This window comes from Sorex fumeus, unplaced genomic scaffold, assembly GCF_029834395.1.
Source record: "Sorex fumeus unplaced genomic scaffold, SorFum_2.1 ptg000044l, whole genome shotgun sequence".
NCBI classification, from domain to species: Eukaryota; Metazoa; Chordata; class Mammalia; order Eulipotyphla; family Soricidae; genus Sorex; species Sorex fumeus.
Genome location: NW_026606101.1, coordinates 50,802,308 through 50,821,175, shown reverse-complemented (window position 1 = coordinate 50,821,175; position 18,868 = coordinate 50,802,308). Strand labels below are relative to the sequence as shown.

The 18,868-nt window shown below is 43.4% G+C and overlaps 1 protein-coding gene across 2 annotated transcripts in view; it reads right to left on the bottom strand.

Moving 5' to 3' along the window:
• The window catches only part of VPS8 (VPS8 subunit of CORVET complex), a 257,750-nt gene that overhangs the window by 209,785 nt on the left and 29,097 nt on the right, over window positions 1–18,868 (bottom strand). For both annotated transcript variants that reach the window (XM_056121586.1, XM_056121585.1), the window contains exons 8-13: window positions 8,152–8,276; window positions 7,338–7,424; window positions 3,588–3,655; window positions 2,042–2,195; window positions 1,883–1,942; window positions 476–583 (exon numbers count right to left, since the gene is read on the bottom strand). In XM_056121586.1, the coding sequence (XP_055977561.1) occupies window positions 476–583; window positions 1,883–1,942; window positions 2,042–2,195; window positions 3,588–3,655; window positions 7,338–7,424; window positions 8,152–8,276 (602 nt within the window). The remainder of the gene's footprint in view (window positions 1–475; window positions 584–1,882; window positions 1,943–2,041; window positions 2,196–3,587; window positions 3,656–7,337; window positions 7,425–8,151; window positions 8,277–18,868) is intronic.

Here is an 18,868-nt window from a genome sequence, read left to right as displayed (position 1 = left end):
TCAACACAGCCATCCCCCTTGCCCAGATTTACGACCCTTCCCCGGCCCACGAGACTTCGGCCTTCTCTCTTCCCTCTGGTAAACACTCCCTGGTCTCATAATCCAAACGTTTACTATTTTATTTAGTTCATCTGTTTGCTTGTTTTCTCTACATACAACACATGAATGAGATCACACGGTGTTTGTCTTTCTCCGTCTGGCTTATTTCACTAAGCATAATGAAAGGTTGCCAAACTTCTCTGGCGTACTGCCCACTTTTCAGGGGGAAAATAAAAACCACTCAGCAACCCCTGGAAATCTACCTTGGTAAAGCAAATGAACCCCCAGAAAGTACCCCCCAATAGCACCCGAAGCTTCTACCACCCACGCACCACTGCCCCCAGGCTCTCCCCATACCCATGGGCTGCTCTGCTCACTCCAGAAAACAATGGGCCAGGATAAAAGACTTCAAAAGCGATCAGGCGACAGCACCTACCAACAGGAAGTGGACAACGTCTCCTCTGCAGAAGGCAAGCATGGGGTTTACATAATTATTCACGGCCACAAAATGCCAGGCGAGCAGGGGAACGCTGGAAGGATCCATCTAAATGAGAAGGGCAAGAACAAGTTGTGATGGGGAACAGACCCAAGCAAACACTCTAGTGAAAAACTGCAGCGGACCAGTGATTCTTCCCCAACTTCTCATTCAGACTCCATCAAGGCAGGTACTGACCAAGAAGCATCAGTAAAACCTTTCTGATGTTCAACACCTCAATGAAGTTTGGGTTACAAAATCACATCCACTTGGAGCTGGAGTGATAGCACAGAGGGCAGGGCGTTTGCTTTGCACGCGGCCGACCTGGGTTCGATTCCCTGCATCCCATATGGTCCCCTGAGCACCGCCAGGGGTAATTCCTGAGTGCGTGAGCCAGGAGTAACCCCTGAGCATCGCCGGGTGTGACCCAAAAAGAAAAAAAAAAATACATCCACTTGTCAAAGTTTAGAATATAGACAGTTATGATGTATACACTTCATGGTTACATCGATTTTACACTGAAGGGGGGGGAACTAGAATGAGTGAACTCTAGCTAAGGATGTGCTAATGCTGACAGTGGGCTCTGTGTTTGGGACCCTGACTTGCAAGCACGAAGTGCTGAGTTTGAGCCCCTGCACTGCAGCACACAGCGGAGCACACAACCCTCAGCACCCCACAATCAGGAGGACCCAGGGCAAGCAAGTGTGTTACCCTGGCACACCACAGCCAGGATGACAGCAGCAAAGGGGAAGTGTGGCAGGCATAGGAAGAAGAATGCCTGCAACGTCTTGGGCAATACGTTGTAAAAAAACCACAGTTCGATATGTGGACAGGAAGAGATTAATATACTAAGGCCAAATGTGAACAGTGAAGGTTAGGTGGTTAATATATAGACGTTCAAGACGAGATTCTTTTCATTTTTTCTTTGAAAATGTTGGGGGAAATACCAACAAGAAGCATGCAAAAAGATGCAACCACATACCCCTACCCAACCTTGATTGGTCAATGCCACTGACCTGACTGTAATGCAGCTGAGCTCTGCCAGCTAGACAGGCAGAGGTGCTTCCCCGGGCCCAGGGATGTACAAGGTAGAATGGCAGGGGAACAGAAATGTGACCTTCCTCAGCACAGTGGCTGCCCCCGAGGCTAAACCTGAACCATGATGTTCCATCCCATCAACACCCTCTTCACCTACAATCAACTCTCTGAAAAAGAATAAGAAATAAAAAGAGCCCAATCCCCATGATATGCTCATCCCCTAGGGCAGATCTCTGTAGCACTGGTATCATCTGACCTAGATCTCTGGCCCTCTCACAGAACTCAACACTCTGAAGTCACTTTGCCCAGTCTCCTGGCAGGCTTACTCACCCTTCCATAGGGGAAAGTCATCCACACTTTCAAGGACGGTTTCAATCCAATTACCAGGATCTTGAGGAGAGAAATTCCAAACAGTTACTCCGTGGTTTTCAAAGTCTGGGTCTTCAATGTCTCTAGAAGTTGTGAGTCGTGGCTTCTATGTATACCTACCTTGGTTAGGGAAGCCATGGCCAGTAAGGAGAACTGTGTGATGGGATGGTCTTTCAGCTCAGGCTTAGAATGGAGCGGCTCAATGCAGCACACCTCGCCCTTGGAACCACTGAACAGACATCGGGATTCACATGTTCTCACCCCCATCACTCTCCTGGAAGCGTGATCCAAAGAATCAGCAATGAGTTGGCCACGGCCCAAGGCGCCATGATCAAAAGATTCAATGACTACAAACAGCCTCTTAACTTCCACTCTTGCCCGCCCTTTCCCCCAGCCCCCCAATAGCCCACACACCACTCAGCATATTCTTTTTATGGGGTAGGTCAGGATAATCACTATTTTCCTAAGAACTTTCCCCTGTTTAACGCTGTACAGGAAACAGAATCCAAACTCCTTACCAAATTGTACGGGTCCTACCTGGTCTTAGTCCTTCTCTGATTTTGTCCCGCCACTGCTGTGCCTGACAGAGCAGCACTCTGGCCACAGCCTCCTTCTTCCTCCCGTGTGCCAACTTCATGCCCACCTCCAAGTCTTTTGTTCAAACACCCCTCGACCGAGGGTCCATCTTTCTGCTCTTTGCCACTGATCAACCAGCGTAATATTTGGGTCTCTGTGCAAATGTCACCTTCTGAGAAGGGCCTTCCTACATTCCCCTTGAGTGCATGTTGGTTGTCTTAATCTCCCCATGACACTCATATCAAAGGTCATTTCATGCAGGTATTAGTGTGCTGTCGACCTCCCTACCTCACTCTCTTTGGCTTTTGTTTTGTTTCTGGGCCACACCCACAGTGCACAGGGCTGACTCCTGGCTCTATACTCAGGGATCATTCCTGGCAGTGCTCAGGATCAAACCCTGGTGGGGCCACGTGCAAGGCAAGCACCTTACCACTGTTTTATTGCTCAAAGCCTCTAGAATATACACTCTAACTTCACAAGGCTTCCACTAGGACAGGCTCAATAAACAAGAGTCAAATAAATGAACAGTATTTTCTGAGCAGTAACCCTGGCTTAGCATTGTGAAGAGAATACAAGAAGTAGAGACCTGAACTTTGAAGAACTTATAAAACATACCACTGTGAATTTTTGCTTTTTCTTTATTTTGGGGCAAAACTCTTGGTTATAGAAATGCTCTTTGGATCTAGTCAACCTGTGCTCTTACTTAAATCATGAAAAAAGAAAGCTCCGAGGCCATGAAAAGTTTTCTACAGTCGGTCCTTACAACAACTACTCAGCTTCCACCTAGGCTAGAATAAAGGGAAACCCCTGAGTGGTGGTCCCCCAGCCTGACACTTCCAGAAATGAGTCGAGAATCTCAGCTCAGACCACTGAGACAGGATTCAGCTGAGAGAGCATGGGGGGATGGTGGCTAGCCCCCTCACCCCCCCAGCACAGAAGTGTCTCGTTTTATAAGTCTCCTTGGGTAATTGTAATGCAGCGCGATAACCTATTTGAATCACACAGCCTTCCCAGACTTCATGTTCAACTGCAATTCATTCAACCAGAGCAAGTCATTTCATGTGTCAACAGACAGACATGAGTCTCTTACTTAAACGTCAATTCAAAGACAGATCCTCCACTGTCATTGCAAATGGCAAGGGTTGGGTCATCTGTAAACTAAACAGAGAAGGAATTAATTGTTTTGTAGCTTCTTAAATGAATGGACGTTCCTAAGGGGAGGGAGGAACAGTTGTTTTGTTTTTGTTTTAAATCTGAAACAAGATGGAGAAAAAAAATTAAAATCTAAAACAAACACATTTAATAGCACTTTTAAATCACTCCCACTAGATTTGGCTCATCACTGTAAACACAGAATAATATGGCTCGCTGTCTTGAAAACCTGAGGCTTTACAAAAGGAAAACCATCCCTCACGCAGGAAGAGTGAAAAAAAAGACCATAATTTATAAAAAGTCCTGGAGTTCTCAAGTTCTTATACTTACTTTTCCAAACTCGCTACTAAGCTGAATCGGATACTCTGAATATGTTCTGGAATGGTCTCATTTTCAAGAATAAAGACACAGTGAAAGACATTTGATATCTTTGGGAAATAAACCTGCCTGGCTATATTTTCAGATAATTGAAGTCAATTCACTATATTTCAAAAGAGTTTACTTTTTTTTTTATGTACTCTTCCTAAAATGTGCTGCCTCCTTGGTCTCTTTTGGCAAGAGTACATGCTTCAGTTACTGGTACCTACCCTGTAAAGCTCTGTAAAGCTCAGATAATAATGTTCACAGGGACTGGGGGCCCAAAGGTCTTACGAGACGTGGTAAATGTGAATGATGTGTGGTACAAATTGAATCATTTGTGTCATTTATAATGCCAAGTCGCCTTTACCCTAGAGGCTGATGAACACCCTCCTCCCACCCCCGCCCCAATGGTACCCACCCCTTCGGGCTCCAATCAAAGGCAGATCAGGCCCCTCTGCAGGAGGCCCCTCTGACGCTGAGGCCACCTCACCCCCCATACCAGCAAAGTAAAGGAGCCCTACCCTAGGGCTGAGGAAGCTACTCAGCCTGCCCGGGCACAGGTACTGCAGGCAGAGGCCCTGGATTGGATCCCCATCCAGCACTTCGAGGACCGAGTGTGGCTGGTTGCCCCAGCACCGCAGGCCCACACGGGGTATACGCTGCAGGCCCACACCACCGGGCTGAGAAATACTGGCAGCAGCCCCTGAGCACAAATTGAGAGTCTCACTGCCCTCCCTATAAAACTCCATTTTTATCTTCTGAGTTGAGCTGAGGGGCTAGGATTCTGGTCCAAGTGGTACAGCACATGTGTTGCCTATATCAGACATGAATTCAATCCCCTGTACCATATGGCCCCAGGTACCACCACAGCCCTCCCCACCCCCCACCACTACCACGCACTGCCTGGTATAAGCCCCGAGCGCCACCACAAAAACAGAAAAAGCCAAACTGAACAGTGGTCAAACAGGAGGCACATACCCAAGGGGTGTATAGGAGATGGTTCTATGGAGTGTAGGAACAATAACTCATACTTATATTCATTTTCTACTTTCTGTGAGTATACCATGGCATACTAAAATACTCACAGAGTAGTGCATTTAGGCAATTTATAATTAAAATAAATATATTAAAGATGCAAATTCAGTGGAAGACCGTATGGAGTATTACCATAAAAAGTAAGAACTGAGCTTTCATATGACACAGTGAGTCTACTTCCTGATATCTATCTCCCCTCGCCCCCAAAACACAAAAGCAAATAACTGAATAATAATAATAATAATAATAATAATAATAATAATAATACATGCACATCTACGTCCACCACAGTGCTTAGTAGAATAGCCAGGATATAACTAATAGCCCAAATGTCCAACAACAAATGAATGAATAAAAAAGTGTGGTACATTTATACAATAGAATACTATGCAGCTATAAGAAAAATAAAATCCAATCTTACAGTTCACTACAACTTGGGAGGGAACTGAGGCATCAAGTTAAGCAAAGTAAGTAAGAGGGACAGGACTTCGAATAGAATAGAACACCGATGATCCCACTCATCTGTGGTACAGAGAAAAGCAAGGGGAAGCAGAGATGGAAATTAGGAGGTGGTAACAAACCCTTGACCTTGGGAATCACAAAACTGACAATATCTAGCATGGGGGTGGCAGGTGGGAGGGGGCAAGACGTGGATGAGAAGCCACAGAAGGGCGGAAGGGAAGAGGATTGGGCACTAAGGTAGAGGTGAAGTGCAGCAGTTTGTGCATCAAAATTATAAAGTTAACACGGTTCTAACCTTGTTACCTAACCCACAACAGCAGCCCCCCACCCCAATAAAAAAGAAGATGCAAACACATGTTATTTATGAAATGTTAGGCTAGGTTCAAAGAAGAATGGCAAGGGTACAAAAGCACAAGTGGCTGTCAATCCAAGACTTTAGCAGGGTTCAATTGCAAACGTGTATATCTGTGTATGTATGTGTGTGTGTGTGTGTGCGTGTGTGTGTGTGTGTGTCTTGCCACCTCTTCCTCTATGTCAGGCACCACCATTCCTAGACCACAAATGGCAACTACCACAAACTCTTTTGACCTCAGCATTATTCTTTTCCTTCTCCAGCTGTCTTTAGCTCCTATTGCTTCTTTTTTTTTTACTTCCAAAGATTTGGGGGTGGAGAGGGGGGGTGGTCTGCAATTGGCCTTAACTTTAAAAAATACCATTAACGATGTATTCCATCAACCAAATATTTATTGAACAGCTACTATGGATAAAACACAGAAATAAATGAGAAACAGATTCTGGTTTCAAAGATCTCGATCTATTAAAGGAGATAAGATAGAAATGCAGCAACTATAACATATTAGAAGGTATAACATGTCATCTGAAAAGAGGTCAAAATAAACTTCCATGATATTCAGAAAAAGGAATAATTCTACTTTTACTTGTCGTGGTTGCTTTCATTGTTACTAAATGCTTCAATGCTACTTTGTCACAAAAGACTTTTTTGTAACTAACTATATGCAGACATATAAACTCCAGATGCTTACAGACTTTTAAAAAGCATATGTATGGATACCAGAGTTCTGCATAGCTAAGCAACCAAATGTGTACATGATTAAAATCTAGAAGATTTGATTTTAGACTACCCTACTTATAATCCTTTACCTTTTATGCTTCCGAAAATGGGCTTAAAAGCATACAAAAAAAAACCCAAAAAACCAACAAGGTTCACATTGTACTTATAAATAAAATCTGTTACTGGAGTTGGTTGTGTGTGTGTGTGTGTGTGTGTGTGTGTGTGTGTGTGTGTGTGTGTTGAGGCCTAAAAGAAGAAAATCAAGACTGGAATATTAATGTTTTTCCTTTAGAGGTCTGAAAGAAAATAAACAGATTCATTCCTAGTCATAATCCAAAGCCTGATTCCTTCACAAATGGTGCTTTGATTCTCGGGTAGCCCCCTACAAAGCGTGGTAGAGAGCATACTACCGTCTCAGCAACCAAACCTTATAGTACAAAGCAAAGACCTTCTGTAAGCTCCACCTGAGTTTTCCACGGGGCAATCTGTTTCTGCTGGCAAGCTCTTATTTCTGATCCCATCAACTTATTCTTTTCATGCTCTATCCATTAGAATTCAATACAGTGCACAGGTGACACGTTTCCATGCTAACCCATCTCTGGCTTTAAAGGGGGAAAAAGAAATCCTGTTGGACTAATTGAATAAAAGACAGCTCACTGTCAAGGATTCTGTTTATAAGGAAATTCACTTTTTACAAAAAAAAATGGCTACAAAGGCACACTAATAAAAGTTGATCAAGAAAGAAAGCAAAGATACTACCTTAATATGCAGAATTGCAGTTCCTGGAGGATGAGCATCTGTTATTGATCTTAGAAGCTTTCCGCTGGCCAAATCCCACATCGTGATCTATAAGACAACTAAATGCTTTAAAAACACATTTATGGCTCTTTTTTTTTTAATTTCTTGGACATGAATATCCTGCCTCCTGAGGGAAATAATCTATTCCTGCTCTATAAACATTGGAGGCAAAGAACTATAAATTTAAAACATAAATATGGGTACAGATCCATGAAAGCTTAGGGCGTTTATTCCCACAACACTGATCCCTCATCCTACTTTTCCCTTCAGATTTTTAAATGTTCTTATACTGAGAGGGAAAAGAAATTTCTATAATGAGCCCATCTCTTGAGCAGTGGTGAAAATAATAGGCAAGGCCGACTGCCAAACCAAGGAGGGATGTCTAAGGCAGAAAATGAGAAAAAAAAACATAACTTATTGCCAGTTTCCAACATGGAAGGAAATACCAAAATAGTTTTCGAGAAACATAGTAATAAGAACATAGAGAGCAGAAAACTGCCCATTTCAAAAAGCTGCCACAATTAACTAAACTGCAATAAAGAAGTAAAGTCATTTTGCTTATATGCATCCACATATGGATATTAACAACTACAAACGCTGTTTCAACGAGTGACATTAGAACAAGTGAATAAAAGTCTAACTAAGCAATCCAGGGTGAACTCTTGAATGTCACTTTATAACACACATTCTGGTCTTCGGGATACTAAGGTACGGATACTAGTTTTTTTCATTGAGTTTAATGCTGCCTTATGGATAAGATTAAGGACATGTTTACCTGTCCTTTGGCAAAGCCACAGAGAAGTCTCGAGCAGTCATTGTTGATGCTGAGGGCGGAGATGGCACCATACTGACCTCCGACACTTGTGCTCCCCAAACACAGCCGCAAGGCTTGGTTCTGATCTAAAGACAGTGATGAGTCATGTGAAGTGGCAGAAATGGAAGGCGTGCATAGGTACACTTGGTAGAGGCTCAGCGTCAAAGACCAGGGGGGTAATATATAATCAAAAGAGTAACGTGAACAAGTTATAGCCACCTTGACATATGTTTATTGAGCATTAACTCAATTTTCACGCATTGTAAACGTAAAGAATTTTTTTAAATAAAAATCAGATCTAAAAGGAAGCATATTAGATTTCGCCAATAAGTCAAAAACAGCGATAAGAAATTTCTATCTCCCTGAAAATCCAAATTTCATTTGTTTTACCTGTGATGAGTAGTTTCATTTATTGTATCATATGTACAATAGTACAGTATTGCAGTATTGAGTAAGAATTGTAATTCCTGCTATTTTCCAAGATACCAACTTATTAAAGTAGCTTTAAAATGTTAATAATAAAAATTATTAATTTAGAATGTGGCTGAAATTTGCATTTATATTATCCATAAAGAAATGTTCTACTGGCAAATTGACAGTGCAAACCAAGTTATAAAATGCTTAAAGCACTTAACCAAAATTATAAAGCAAACGCTTAAACTAGTTAAGAAGACTATTTTCATGTGTCAAGACACTATAAGCCAAAAGCAAATAATTCATATCTCTACAAGGTTACATTATTTAAGGACAAGGATTTTTCCTGAATCATCTCTGATTCCTCCAGGAAGTGCTCAAATAATTATTAAACTTTATTATCTATTAAATTTCTCTACAAGCTAGCCCCACATTGCTTATTTTATATAAAGTATGTTATTATGCCCAATGAAATAATGAAATACAGGACTGGGAGAGGGCTCAAAGAGCTGGAACCCCCGGTCTAACCCCAGCACCACAATCCCCTCTCGCCCTGAGCTGGAATTAGGCCCCCAAACAATAAACTAATAGAGACCTGGCGGGCGAGGAAGGATGCTCTACGTTCTGAGCACATGCTTGGCACACAGGAGGTCCAGGTACTGAGTGGTCTCAAATGCTGCTGGGAGCAACCCATGAGCACAGACCAGGAATACAGCCCCACTCCCCTCACCCCCCAATACAAGAGAATGAAAAGGAAAGAAGGCATGCTTCTTTATAAAACGTAACTGTTCAGGAAACAAAACTTGACTTCTGCAATGAAGTATTCTCTCAGCCTCCCCCAGCTTGAGCCATGCCTCCTGTAACGGTCCCCCAGCTAGATTCTGGAGGGGGACACAGCTTAGTTAAGCTGAGACCATGATTCCTCCCTCTGAGGGATGGAATCGTAAGTAAATTCACAGGCCCAGAACTCCTAGCCCCAGGACAGCATCTCAGAAGACACCTGACAAGCATCTGAATAGCTTCCACATCTGCAAATCTTTTTATAAGGTTATCAGAAAGAGCCTTAAAGCTCTTTCATTCAGCCCTTATGTCCACCCAAAATAAATACTGCAAGAATATTTTTGGGTCCAAATGCTGACTCGAATACTCATCCCCCATCTTTCCCAGGAGTTCTGAAACAATAGCCATATTATACCCAACTTGGGGCGGGGGGGGGGGGGGGAACTCAATGCTGAAATTCTTTAGCTCTTAGCCTCCTGGAGTGAAGATTTCAAAAGGAATGAGACTGGTAAACACACAAGGTCTGCTTCAAAAGCCATCATCTTCAGTGGTATCCTTTATTCTCTTTTCCTCGCTCTGAATATGATTCCACATTTTATTTTGCTTTCCAGAAATCGCCTTCCTAAGACAGTACTTTGCATGAGCCTTAGTTTGTCAGGGCTGCTTTATAAAATTGGTGAATTATTCCTATACATTGGGGGGCATGGGGGGCATGTTAATATATACTTGGAAGCTGCCAATGTCCTAGGGGAGAACCAACACAGAGGCCCCCTCATACCTTCCTCCTCAGTCCATCTCTGGTTTCCAGACCGGGATCAAGAGGAGAAAGTGGGGGGCCAGGAGGTGGGGGACCTTCAGCAGGAGGAATGCGAGCTCTCTTTGATCTGGGGTCTCCAGGGGAAGGAAAGGAGGTGAAAGAGAGGGACTGAGGAAGGATAGAGGCTGTGACGGGGGGGGGGGGTGTTTGGAGAAATGCAAGACTTGCACACCCTACCCCTCCTTTCAGGGGCAACCCAGAACTACCCCATCAAGAGGGCTGGGTGGCAGGAAGGCTGGCCATGGGGAGGGAGAGGCGCTATGGGGGGGGGGGGGGGAGCAGAGACCTGCCTCCACACCAGCTGCCATCAGGAGGGGGCGCAGGGGGAAGGCGGGAGGGCCAGGTGCCTTTGGCCCTTCCGGTCACTCAGGCCAGCCCCGACCAACCCAGGGGCTCCACTTGAGGGTGATGCAGTGGTGCCAGGCAGGATGGGCACAGAGCTGGTCATATCTTTTCCTGCCAAGTGTTAAGACACAGCAGCAAGACAACTGTGTTTGTTCTACATATACCAGTGATTCGAGGGGTGCACGTAGGCAAATGCCAACTGCACCACAGGAGCAAGGCAGAATCCCCACGGCAACCTCTCTGGGTCCTGCTCTCTGGCTGCCCGACAGCGGGACCCTAATAGCACGTGGCTGGGATCCACTCTGTTCCTGGCCCCGGGAGCCAAGCTGAAGAGTTCTGAGTCACCCACCAGGACGCGGAAACACCCTCCCAGCCAGAGAGGTACCTCAGGGGCAGAGTGTGTGTTTTGCGTGTTTGAAGCTCTGTATTCGATTCCCACCATGTACGCACACATGCGCGCGCGCACGCACACACACACACGCACACACACACACCATGAGTCACCAGCTGGAGAGACAGCACAGCAGGTAGAGTTTTTGTCTTGCACACAGCTGACCCATATTCAACCCTCAGCAACAGTAAAGCCTCAGCAGACAGGTGAGGGCCAAAAACAAAGAGAAAAGACTTTCCCTCCCACTTTCTGCTGAGAGCACTAAATCAGACTGTCCTTTTGTTTGATTTTTTTGGATTGTTGTTGTTGTTGTTGTTGTTGTTGTTTGGGGGGCACACAGGGCTCAGGGCTTACACCTGGCTCTGCACTCAAGGGTCACTCCTGGTGGTGCTCAGGGGATCACAGGGGCTGCCAGGGATCAAACCCAGGTTAGCTGTGTGTAAGGCAAGTGCCCTAGCTGCTGTATTGTCTCTCCAGCCCCTAAATCCGACAGTTTTTAAGGATTCTTGTAAGTTGGGGAAATTAAGAATAGACACCGAGGGAGAAAAAGACAACTCTGACTTCCAGATGAATACTAATCATCACTTTTCTTTTACTGGCTGTGGGTCTCACATACTGAAATCCAGCTAAGGAAGAAGCAAACCCAAACCAGGTGTGAAATATATTTAATGGCCTACTGGACAGCATTCATGAAGATATGCATTACCTTTAAGCTTTTTTATTTGTTATCTATGAACTGATTTAAAGTGTATAAGGCGTGCGTGTGTGTGTGTGTGTGTGTGTGTGTCCGTGTGTGTGTGCGTGTGTGTGTCTGAGAATTGATCCAGCTCTCACAAATGCAGAGCAAGTGCTCTAATATTGAGTGACATGCACAATCTAGGGCTGGAGCGATAGCACAGCGATAGGGCATTTGCCTTGCATGCAGCCAGCACCGGCCGAGCCAGGTTCGATTCCTCCACCCCTCCCGGAGAGCCCGGCAAGCTACCAAGAGTATCTCGCCCGCACAGCAAAGCCTGGCAAGCAACACGTGACGTATTCGATATGCCAAACTCAGTAACAACAAGTGTCACAATGGAGACGTTATTGGGCCCGCTCGAGCAAATCGATGACCAACGGGAGGACAGTGCTACAGTGCGCAATCTAAAGCATATCTTCACTCTACAAGGAGAGCTACCAATTTTTATCACTGGCTTTCTGCATTCTATCTATGAGAGCCATATAAACAAACTTGCAATTATGCAATCGAAACTAAAACCAAGAAAGGCATCCTTCTGCAAGGAGAAGAAAACAGTGCCTATTGGAGAGTTCTTTGCTTAAGTATCACAGATAATTCTGGACAACTAAACAAAAATAGAAAAAAACAGGGGCTGGAGTGAAGCACAGTGGGTAGGGAGTTTGCCTTGCACGCAGCTGAGCTGGGTTCGATTCCCAGCATCCCATATGGTCCCCTGAGCACCGCCAGGGATAATTCCTGAGTGCAGAGCCAGGAGTGACCCCTGTGCATCACCAGGTGTGACCCAAAAAAAGCAAAAAAAAAAAAAAAAAGAAAAAGAAAAAAACAGACAAGTGCCCTTGGTCTGTTGTTGGAAGAAAGATACATTAAATAATTTATCTAGCTTCACTGGCAACGTCTTACACACAACTCTCTCTCTCTCTCTCTCTCTCTCTCTCTCTCTCTCTCTCAGTTGGAAGTGTCTACTTAAATTTTTGCCTCAGTAGATTTCTGCCTTTTCAGCGCCAGAGAGCAAGCCTCACACTTATGACGTATGGGAGCTACTGCTGAGGCATATCCCCAATATCTACATTACTTTTTAAAAGCTGGAGAGAGGTGGGGGTGGGGGGAGTGTGGGAGGGTGGCTAAGGGGTTAAGGGGATGCTGTAGAGATAGCACAGCGGGTAGGGCACCTGCCTTGCATGCAGCCAATACAGGTTCGATCCCCGGCATCCCATATGGTGCCCCAAGCACCACCAGGAGTAATTCCCGAGTGCAGAGCCAGGAGTAACCCAAGCATTGCTGGGTGTGGCCCAAAAAAACAAGCCAAAAAACATCAGAGCAGGTCTGCCTTGCACATGTGAATCCCCAAGTTCAACCTCTGAAGTGAGAGAGGCAAAAGTGGATTAGGTCCTTCTGAAGCAGGTCAGTCTAGCAAGAAATATGCCACAAAACTATCAGCTTTCCTACCAACTTCAAAAAGTTGGCAGAGAGCTTAAAAAAGAAAACGCCTATAAATTTTTTTAAGTATCAAACGGTAAAATGTAAGAAGTTATTAATAATATCTTACTGATTCTTTAGGAGAAAGCATAAAATCCAAAATCACCAAAAAATAAAAACACATCTATTTTAAACTACCATAAATTTTGCCATCTTTCAAAGTACACCGTGTTTATGGTAGATCTCCTCAGCATATTCCGGGCTTAAGGATAATGTGCTGAATAGCAAAAATAAATAAATAAATAAAATAACCACAAATAATGTGCAAAGTCTACAAAGTCTATAAAAATATAAATATGAACACTCTCTAGGAATTTGTGCTGTTTCCATATACCAAATTAACCCAAGCCACTATTTCTTCTCCCCTACTTCATTTTAACTAGTTCCCAAGGGCTGTCAAGAAGGAATAACCTACATTCAAGAAGGAATCAAATTCAAGCATATGTAAAGAACTTTACTTTTACTGCCAATATTCACCACCCATCACTACTACTGTTTTCCTCCTTCCGTGAAAATTTAAAAGACCAGAGGAGAAGAGAAGAAATATTAGGAAATGTTTTCACCAATGATCATAAAACAGCAGAAGCGCTTTGACCTGACCCCCATATGGCCAACATATAGAGAATTAAAATTATCTGTTCCCTCTGACAAGCTTACTGAGGGCCAGTGAAAACTGATTCCCTGTGGCTAAGAAGCTGTTTTCTCTAACTCTGATGCTTACAAAGAGCGGCTGTGTCCATCCTTAAACTTATCTGTGCCACTGTAATATGGGCCTATTTTTAAAACACAGTTAAGCAACATATAAACTGATGGACATGAGTTACTACTCTTATGAAAGTCAAATGTGGTAAAAACGAGTTGCTTTAAATACTCATGGAAAAGCTGGAGAGGCCGTGCAGAAAGGAAAGTGCTTGCCCTGCAAACAGCTCAGGTGACCAAAACCCAGGTTAGAACCCCTGACACCACAGATGATCCCCTGAGCACCACCAGAGGTCACTCCTCAGCACAGCTGAGTGTGGACCAACCCCTCCCACCCTTCTATCCCTCCCCACATCAAAAAACTTCACAAAATATAGTCAAGGTTTAAGAAGTGTGAAGTTTTGTGGAAACTCTGTAATTTATCTTCAACTGATTCACAAGTGCCTAAATTTTGACATTTCTTGTTAAAATCAAACGTATATATATTTTTTATAGTCCATTACTGAGGCAGTTTCTGTCACACACACACACACACACACACATACACACACACACACACACACCACAACACACACACACACAGATGCTTTGGGGCCAAAAAGTAAGTACAGAAGGTAAGAATGGACTTGTTATGCATGCGTCCAACCCAGGTTCAATCCTTGGCACTACTTACAGTCCCTACACCCCACCAGGAGTGACTACTGAGTTCTGAACCAGGAGTTAGGCCTGGGCACTGCCAGGTGTGGTTCCTCTCATCCAAAAAAAAAGAGAGAGAAAGAGGAGAGGAGTAGAGAAAAAAGAAGAAAGGGGAGGAAAAGAAAAATAGTATAGATGGTAGGGCACTGGCCTTGCACACAGCAAACTTGGGTTTGATCCTGGCACCCTATATGGTCCCCTGAGCACCACCAGGAGTGATGCCTGAGCACAAAGTCAGGAGTAATCCCTGAGCATAAAAAGTGCGACCCAAAAACCCAAAAAGAAGGAAGGAAACAAGAAAGAAAACAAGGAAAGAAACAAGGAAGGAAGGAAACAAAGAAACAAGGAAGGAAACAGGGAAGGAAGGAAAGAAGGAAGGAAGGAAGGAAGGAAGGAAGGAAGGAAGGAAGGAAGGAAGGAAGGAAATAAGGAAGGAAGGAAGGAAATAAGGAAGGAAGGAAGGAAATAAGGAAATAAGGAAGGAAGGAAGGAAATAAGGAGAGAGCAAGCTTCATTCCTTCGACCAGCAAATACAAAATCAAAATTAAATCTTTGGGCTAGATCAAGAGATAAGGGGGGAAATGAATATAGTCTTAATTAAAACAAAACATCAAAAGCATACAAACATTTATAATTTTTAAAAACTCCCTGCTTTAGCCAATCTTTCAGTTAGCTGGTTTTCTCAATAAGCACTTTCCAAGAGGGCACTGACTGCAACTGAGAGCATTCTCTTTCAACATTAAAAAGGTCAAAAGAAAAGCGTCAGTCATGCAAATGAAAATTACTATACCTTTTCCTTTGAATCCATGGAGGAGAGGAAGACCAAGAGAGAGACAAAAGCAAGAGATCAGTTCAAAAGTTCAGAGAAAAGCGATAAAATTTCAAGAGTATAAGTGACAAGCTTTCATTATCTGTGGGAATAATATGACACATGATTAACTGATGCCTCTAGAATTATGATTATATTCAGGTGGGGGAGAGAGAGAAAAATGCCTAGTATTCAAATTATAGCATGGTAATAAACCCAAAGCCATTATTTTTTTTATAGAAACAAAAATAACTACAAAAAGATGATATACAGAAGAATACTAATGAAAGAAATGGAAACCTAAGCCCCTGGGGTAAGGAGACATACATCTTTATTAAGACGCGAATTTTTGAAATCCTATAAATTAAAAGAAGATAAAATATAAACCCCATATACTTCTAATTTCATAAGACTAGACATAACGCACGAACTTTTAAGACTAATGATGGTTACTATTTAAATGATCTAGGCCTCTACTCCGAGAAAAGATCTAATAGCACTTAAAGGTAAACGGCTCCTCTTTCTGTACTCTTTCCTATGATAAACAAAGATGTCTAAGAGATCAGATTTAGACGGCCCTCTAACCTAAACACTTGTTCTTTGGCCATTTGTAACCTAACTTTCAAGCAAACTGTAATCCATGTGCTAAGTGGATAAATCCATTGTCTAAATATCTATTTCCTAAAAACTTATGAGTTTTTAGGAAATAGATATTTCCTTACATGACTCAACAAACAAACAAACAAAAACCCAGAGTATAACTAGAATGTTATTCTTTCTCAATCTGCTTGCTTTAGCAAGCTTTCTTTTCTGTGAGATGGTAGTGAGAGATTCAATTTCATCATACCTACAGGAAAGTTAAGAGGGTCAAGAGAGCAAGAAAGGACCTAAAAAAAAAAAAAAAACCAGGCCCACAGAAACTCAGGAGGCAGCATCCAAAGGCTCTTTTTGTTCTCTTCCTCTCATTTCCCATTTATTTTTAAATATCCCTGATCATTTGCTGCAGTAGGCTCAATGTGGGCTCCACTATTCACTATCACATACTCATCTGTCCTCATGGTAAGGAAGGGAAGAGCGAAGGAATAGTGAGTACTAGTGGTAAGTGGGAGCAAAACATATCAACACGCATTCTTTTCCCATTCACCCTAGTTCTCCCGCCCCCTATGTATATCTTGGAATTTACCTGCTTTTCTCTCAGGGGTTTTCAGTGGCCATGACCCCTGTTAGAATCCCCAACACTACGTACGGTCCCCTGAGCATCACCAGAAGTCACTTCTGAGCAGAGCCAGGAATAGTCCCTGAGCGGCGTAGGGTGTGGTGCCAGGGTAGCCGAAATGCATGGATCTAAGATTCAGTATTGGTTGATTCTGAATCTGTCTCTGTGCTTTGGCTCTCAATCAAATCACATGGAACAATGTGACTAACACTCCCCGCCTAACCCCCCCACCCCGTCCTGCCAAAAATGCATTTTTGATGCATTTTTCAGTTATTTCCCTATAGGAAAAAATAAGCATCCATACACCTGACAGGAGAACAGATGGTTAGATTTTCTGAAGGTAATTAGGTAATATAACTCAGAAGTCTTTAAAAGGTTAAGATCCTGATCCAAGCAAATCCACTGCAAATAATCAATGAAATATATGAAAATACAGTAACAAAAATATTCATCACTGGGGGTATGGTGCCGCCAGCAGGTCAATCTGTACCTGTGAGGTGAGTGCATCAGCAGCCTGATGGCACCTTCAGACTTAGAGATACCCCAAAATTGCTGCTGTGCCGTTGGCCAGACCCCAACAACTTGGGACCAAGTTTACCAAGAAAGTAAAAGTAAAAGGCCAAAAGTTAGGTATGTGGGAGACACACCCACAAACCATCTCCGGCTCAGCTATATAATTGGAGGCAAGGCCTCTCTGGTTCTTGATCAAACTGCTTAATGGCCATGACCCCAAAGACTCAGAAACAAATCTCAGAACCCAGCGGCTTTTGGCAGAAATGCGTCCAGTCACTGCAGTAGGTTACCGGCACCAGGCCACCCCAGGTGGGAATAGGTTTCGCGCCTTGGTCTGTTCCCCCTGTCGGCTTTGTGGCCACCATCCTCCAGAGGCCATTGGACAGTCAGGAAAATACAGTAACAAGAATATTCATCACTGGGGGTATGGTGACGCCAGAAGGTCAATCTGTACCTGTGAGGTGACTGTCCAGAGGCCACTGAACAGTCAGGTTTGGGCCCACAGTGAAGAGACACATGGGGCCTCACAGGAGGGGGGTGGAGCCAGTCCTTTCCTCCCTGCCCCAACAAGACCCCGAGTCGCCACCCACAAATGGCTGATCAAGCTGCTTAACTGCCATGATCCCAGCGACTAGGGAACAAATCTTGGAACCCAGCAGATTTGGGCAGAAATCCCTCCGGATTTAATTGTTAAAATTTCGGAATTCCAAAATCGCACAGCCACTACTGCAGCCGCGTGACATCATATGTTCTTCATAACCAGCAATAGAAAACAAATTGTCTATGGTTGCCTTTTCGGCAGATCTGAGTGTTGGGGTAAAATCCCAAATTGTGGGCCTGGGGTAGAATATTGAATGTGATCAAAGCAGAGAGAGAGAGAGAGAGTGATCTGGAAATCATCTGCCCCACAGGGGAGGGTGTGGAGTGGGGGGTATACTGGGGGTTTTGGTGGTGGAAAATGGGCACTGGTGAAGGGACAGGTGTTTCATCATTGTATAACTGAGATTTAAACCCAAAAGCTTTGTAACTGCTCTCACGGTGATTCAATAAATAAATTTATAAAAAAGAAAAGAAAAAAGTAAGGTGGAGTTCATGCCCAATTCAATCAGCCTAATCAATGGCTGAATAAATAGCATTACTCCTACATTAAAATATGTATATATATTCATCACTAGATTTACTGTGCAGAAACAACATATATGCCTGGTGGTAGGAAATGATTAAATTATGTTCAATCTATCTAAAGAAATCTGGATACTCATTTAAAAGTATGTTATAGACTAATTACATGGATGAATATCCATTAAAATAATTATCATCATACACAGAGAGAGATGCACAGGGGAAAAATTTAGAAGCTATACAAAATGTTAGTAACTGTTTCTAGATGGCAGAATTTGGTATTTTATATCTTTGACCATTTTCTCATCTCTTTCTAAATTTTCTAAAACAGACATACCAATTGTAGAATAATAATCTTCGGACTGGAACAATAGGACAGCAGGTAGAACAGCTGCCTTGCATGCGGCCAACGTGGGTTGGATTCCCAGCACCCCATACAGGTTCCCAGGTCCCAACAAGAGTGACCCCTGAGTGCAGAGCCAGGAGCACTGCTGGTTGTGGCCCCAAAACCAAATAACAACTGTAAAAATCAATTCTATAAATTCACTTAAGAAAATTATAGGTTCCTGTCACCTAAAATACATGTGTGTGTGTGTGTGTGTGTGTGTGTGTGTGTGTCTGTGTGTGTTAAAATCACACGAAAGGAGCAGAGAGCGCACGAAGGT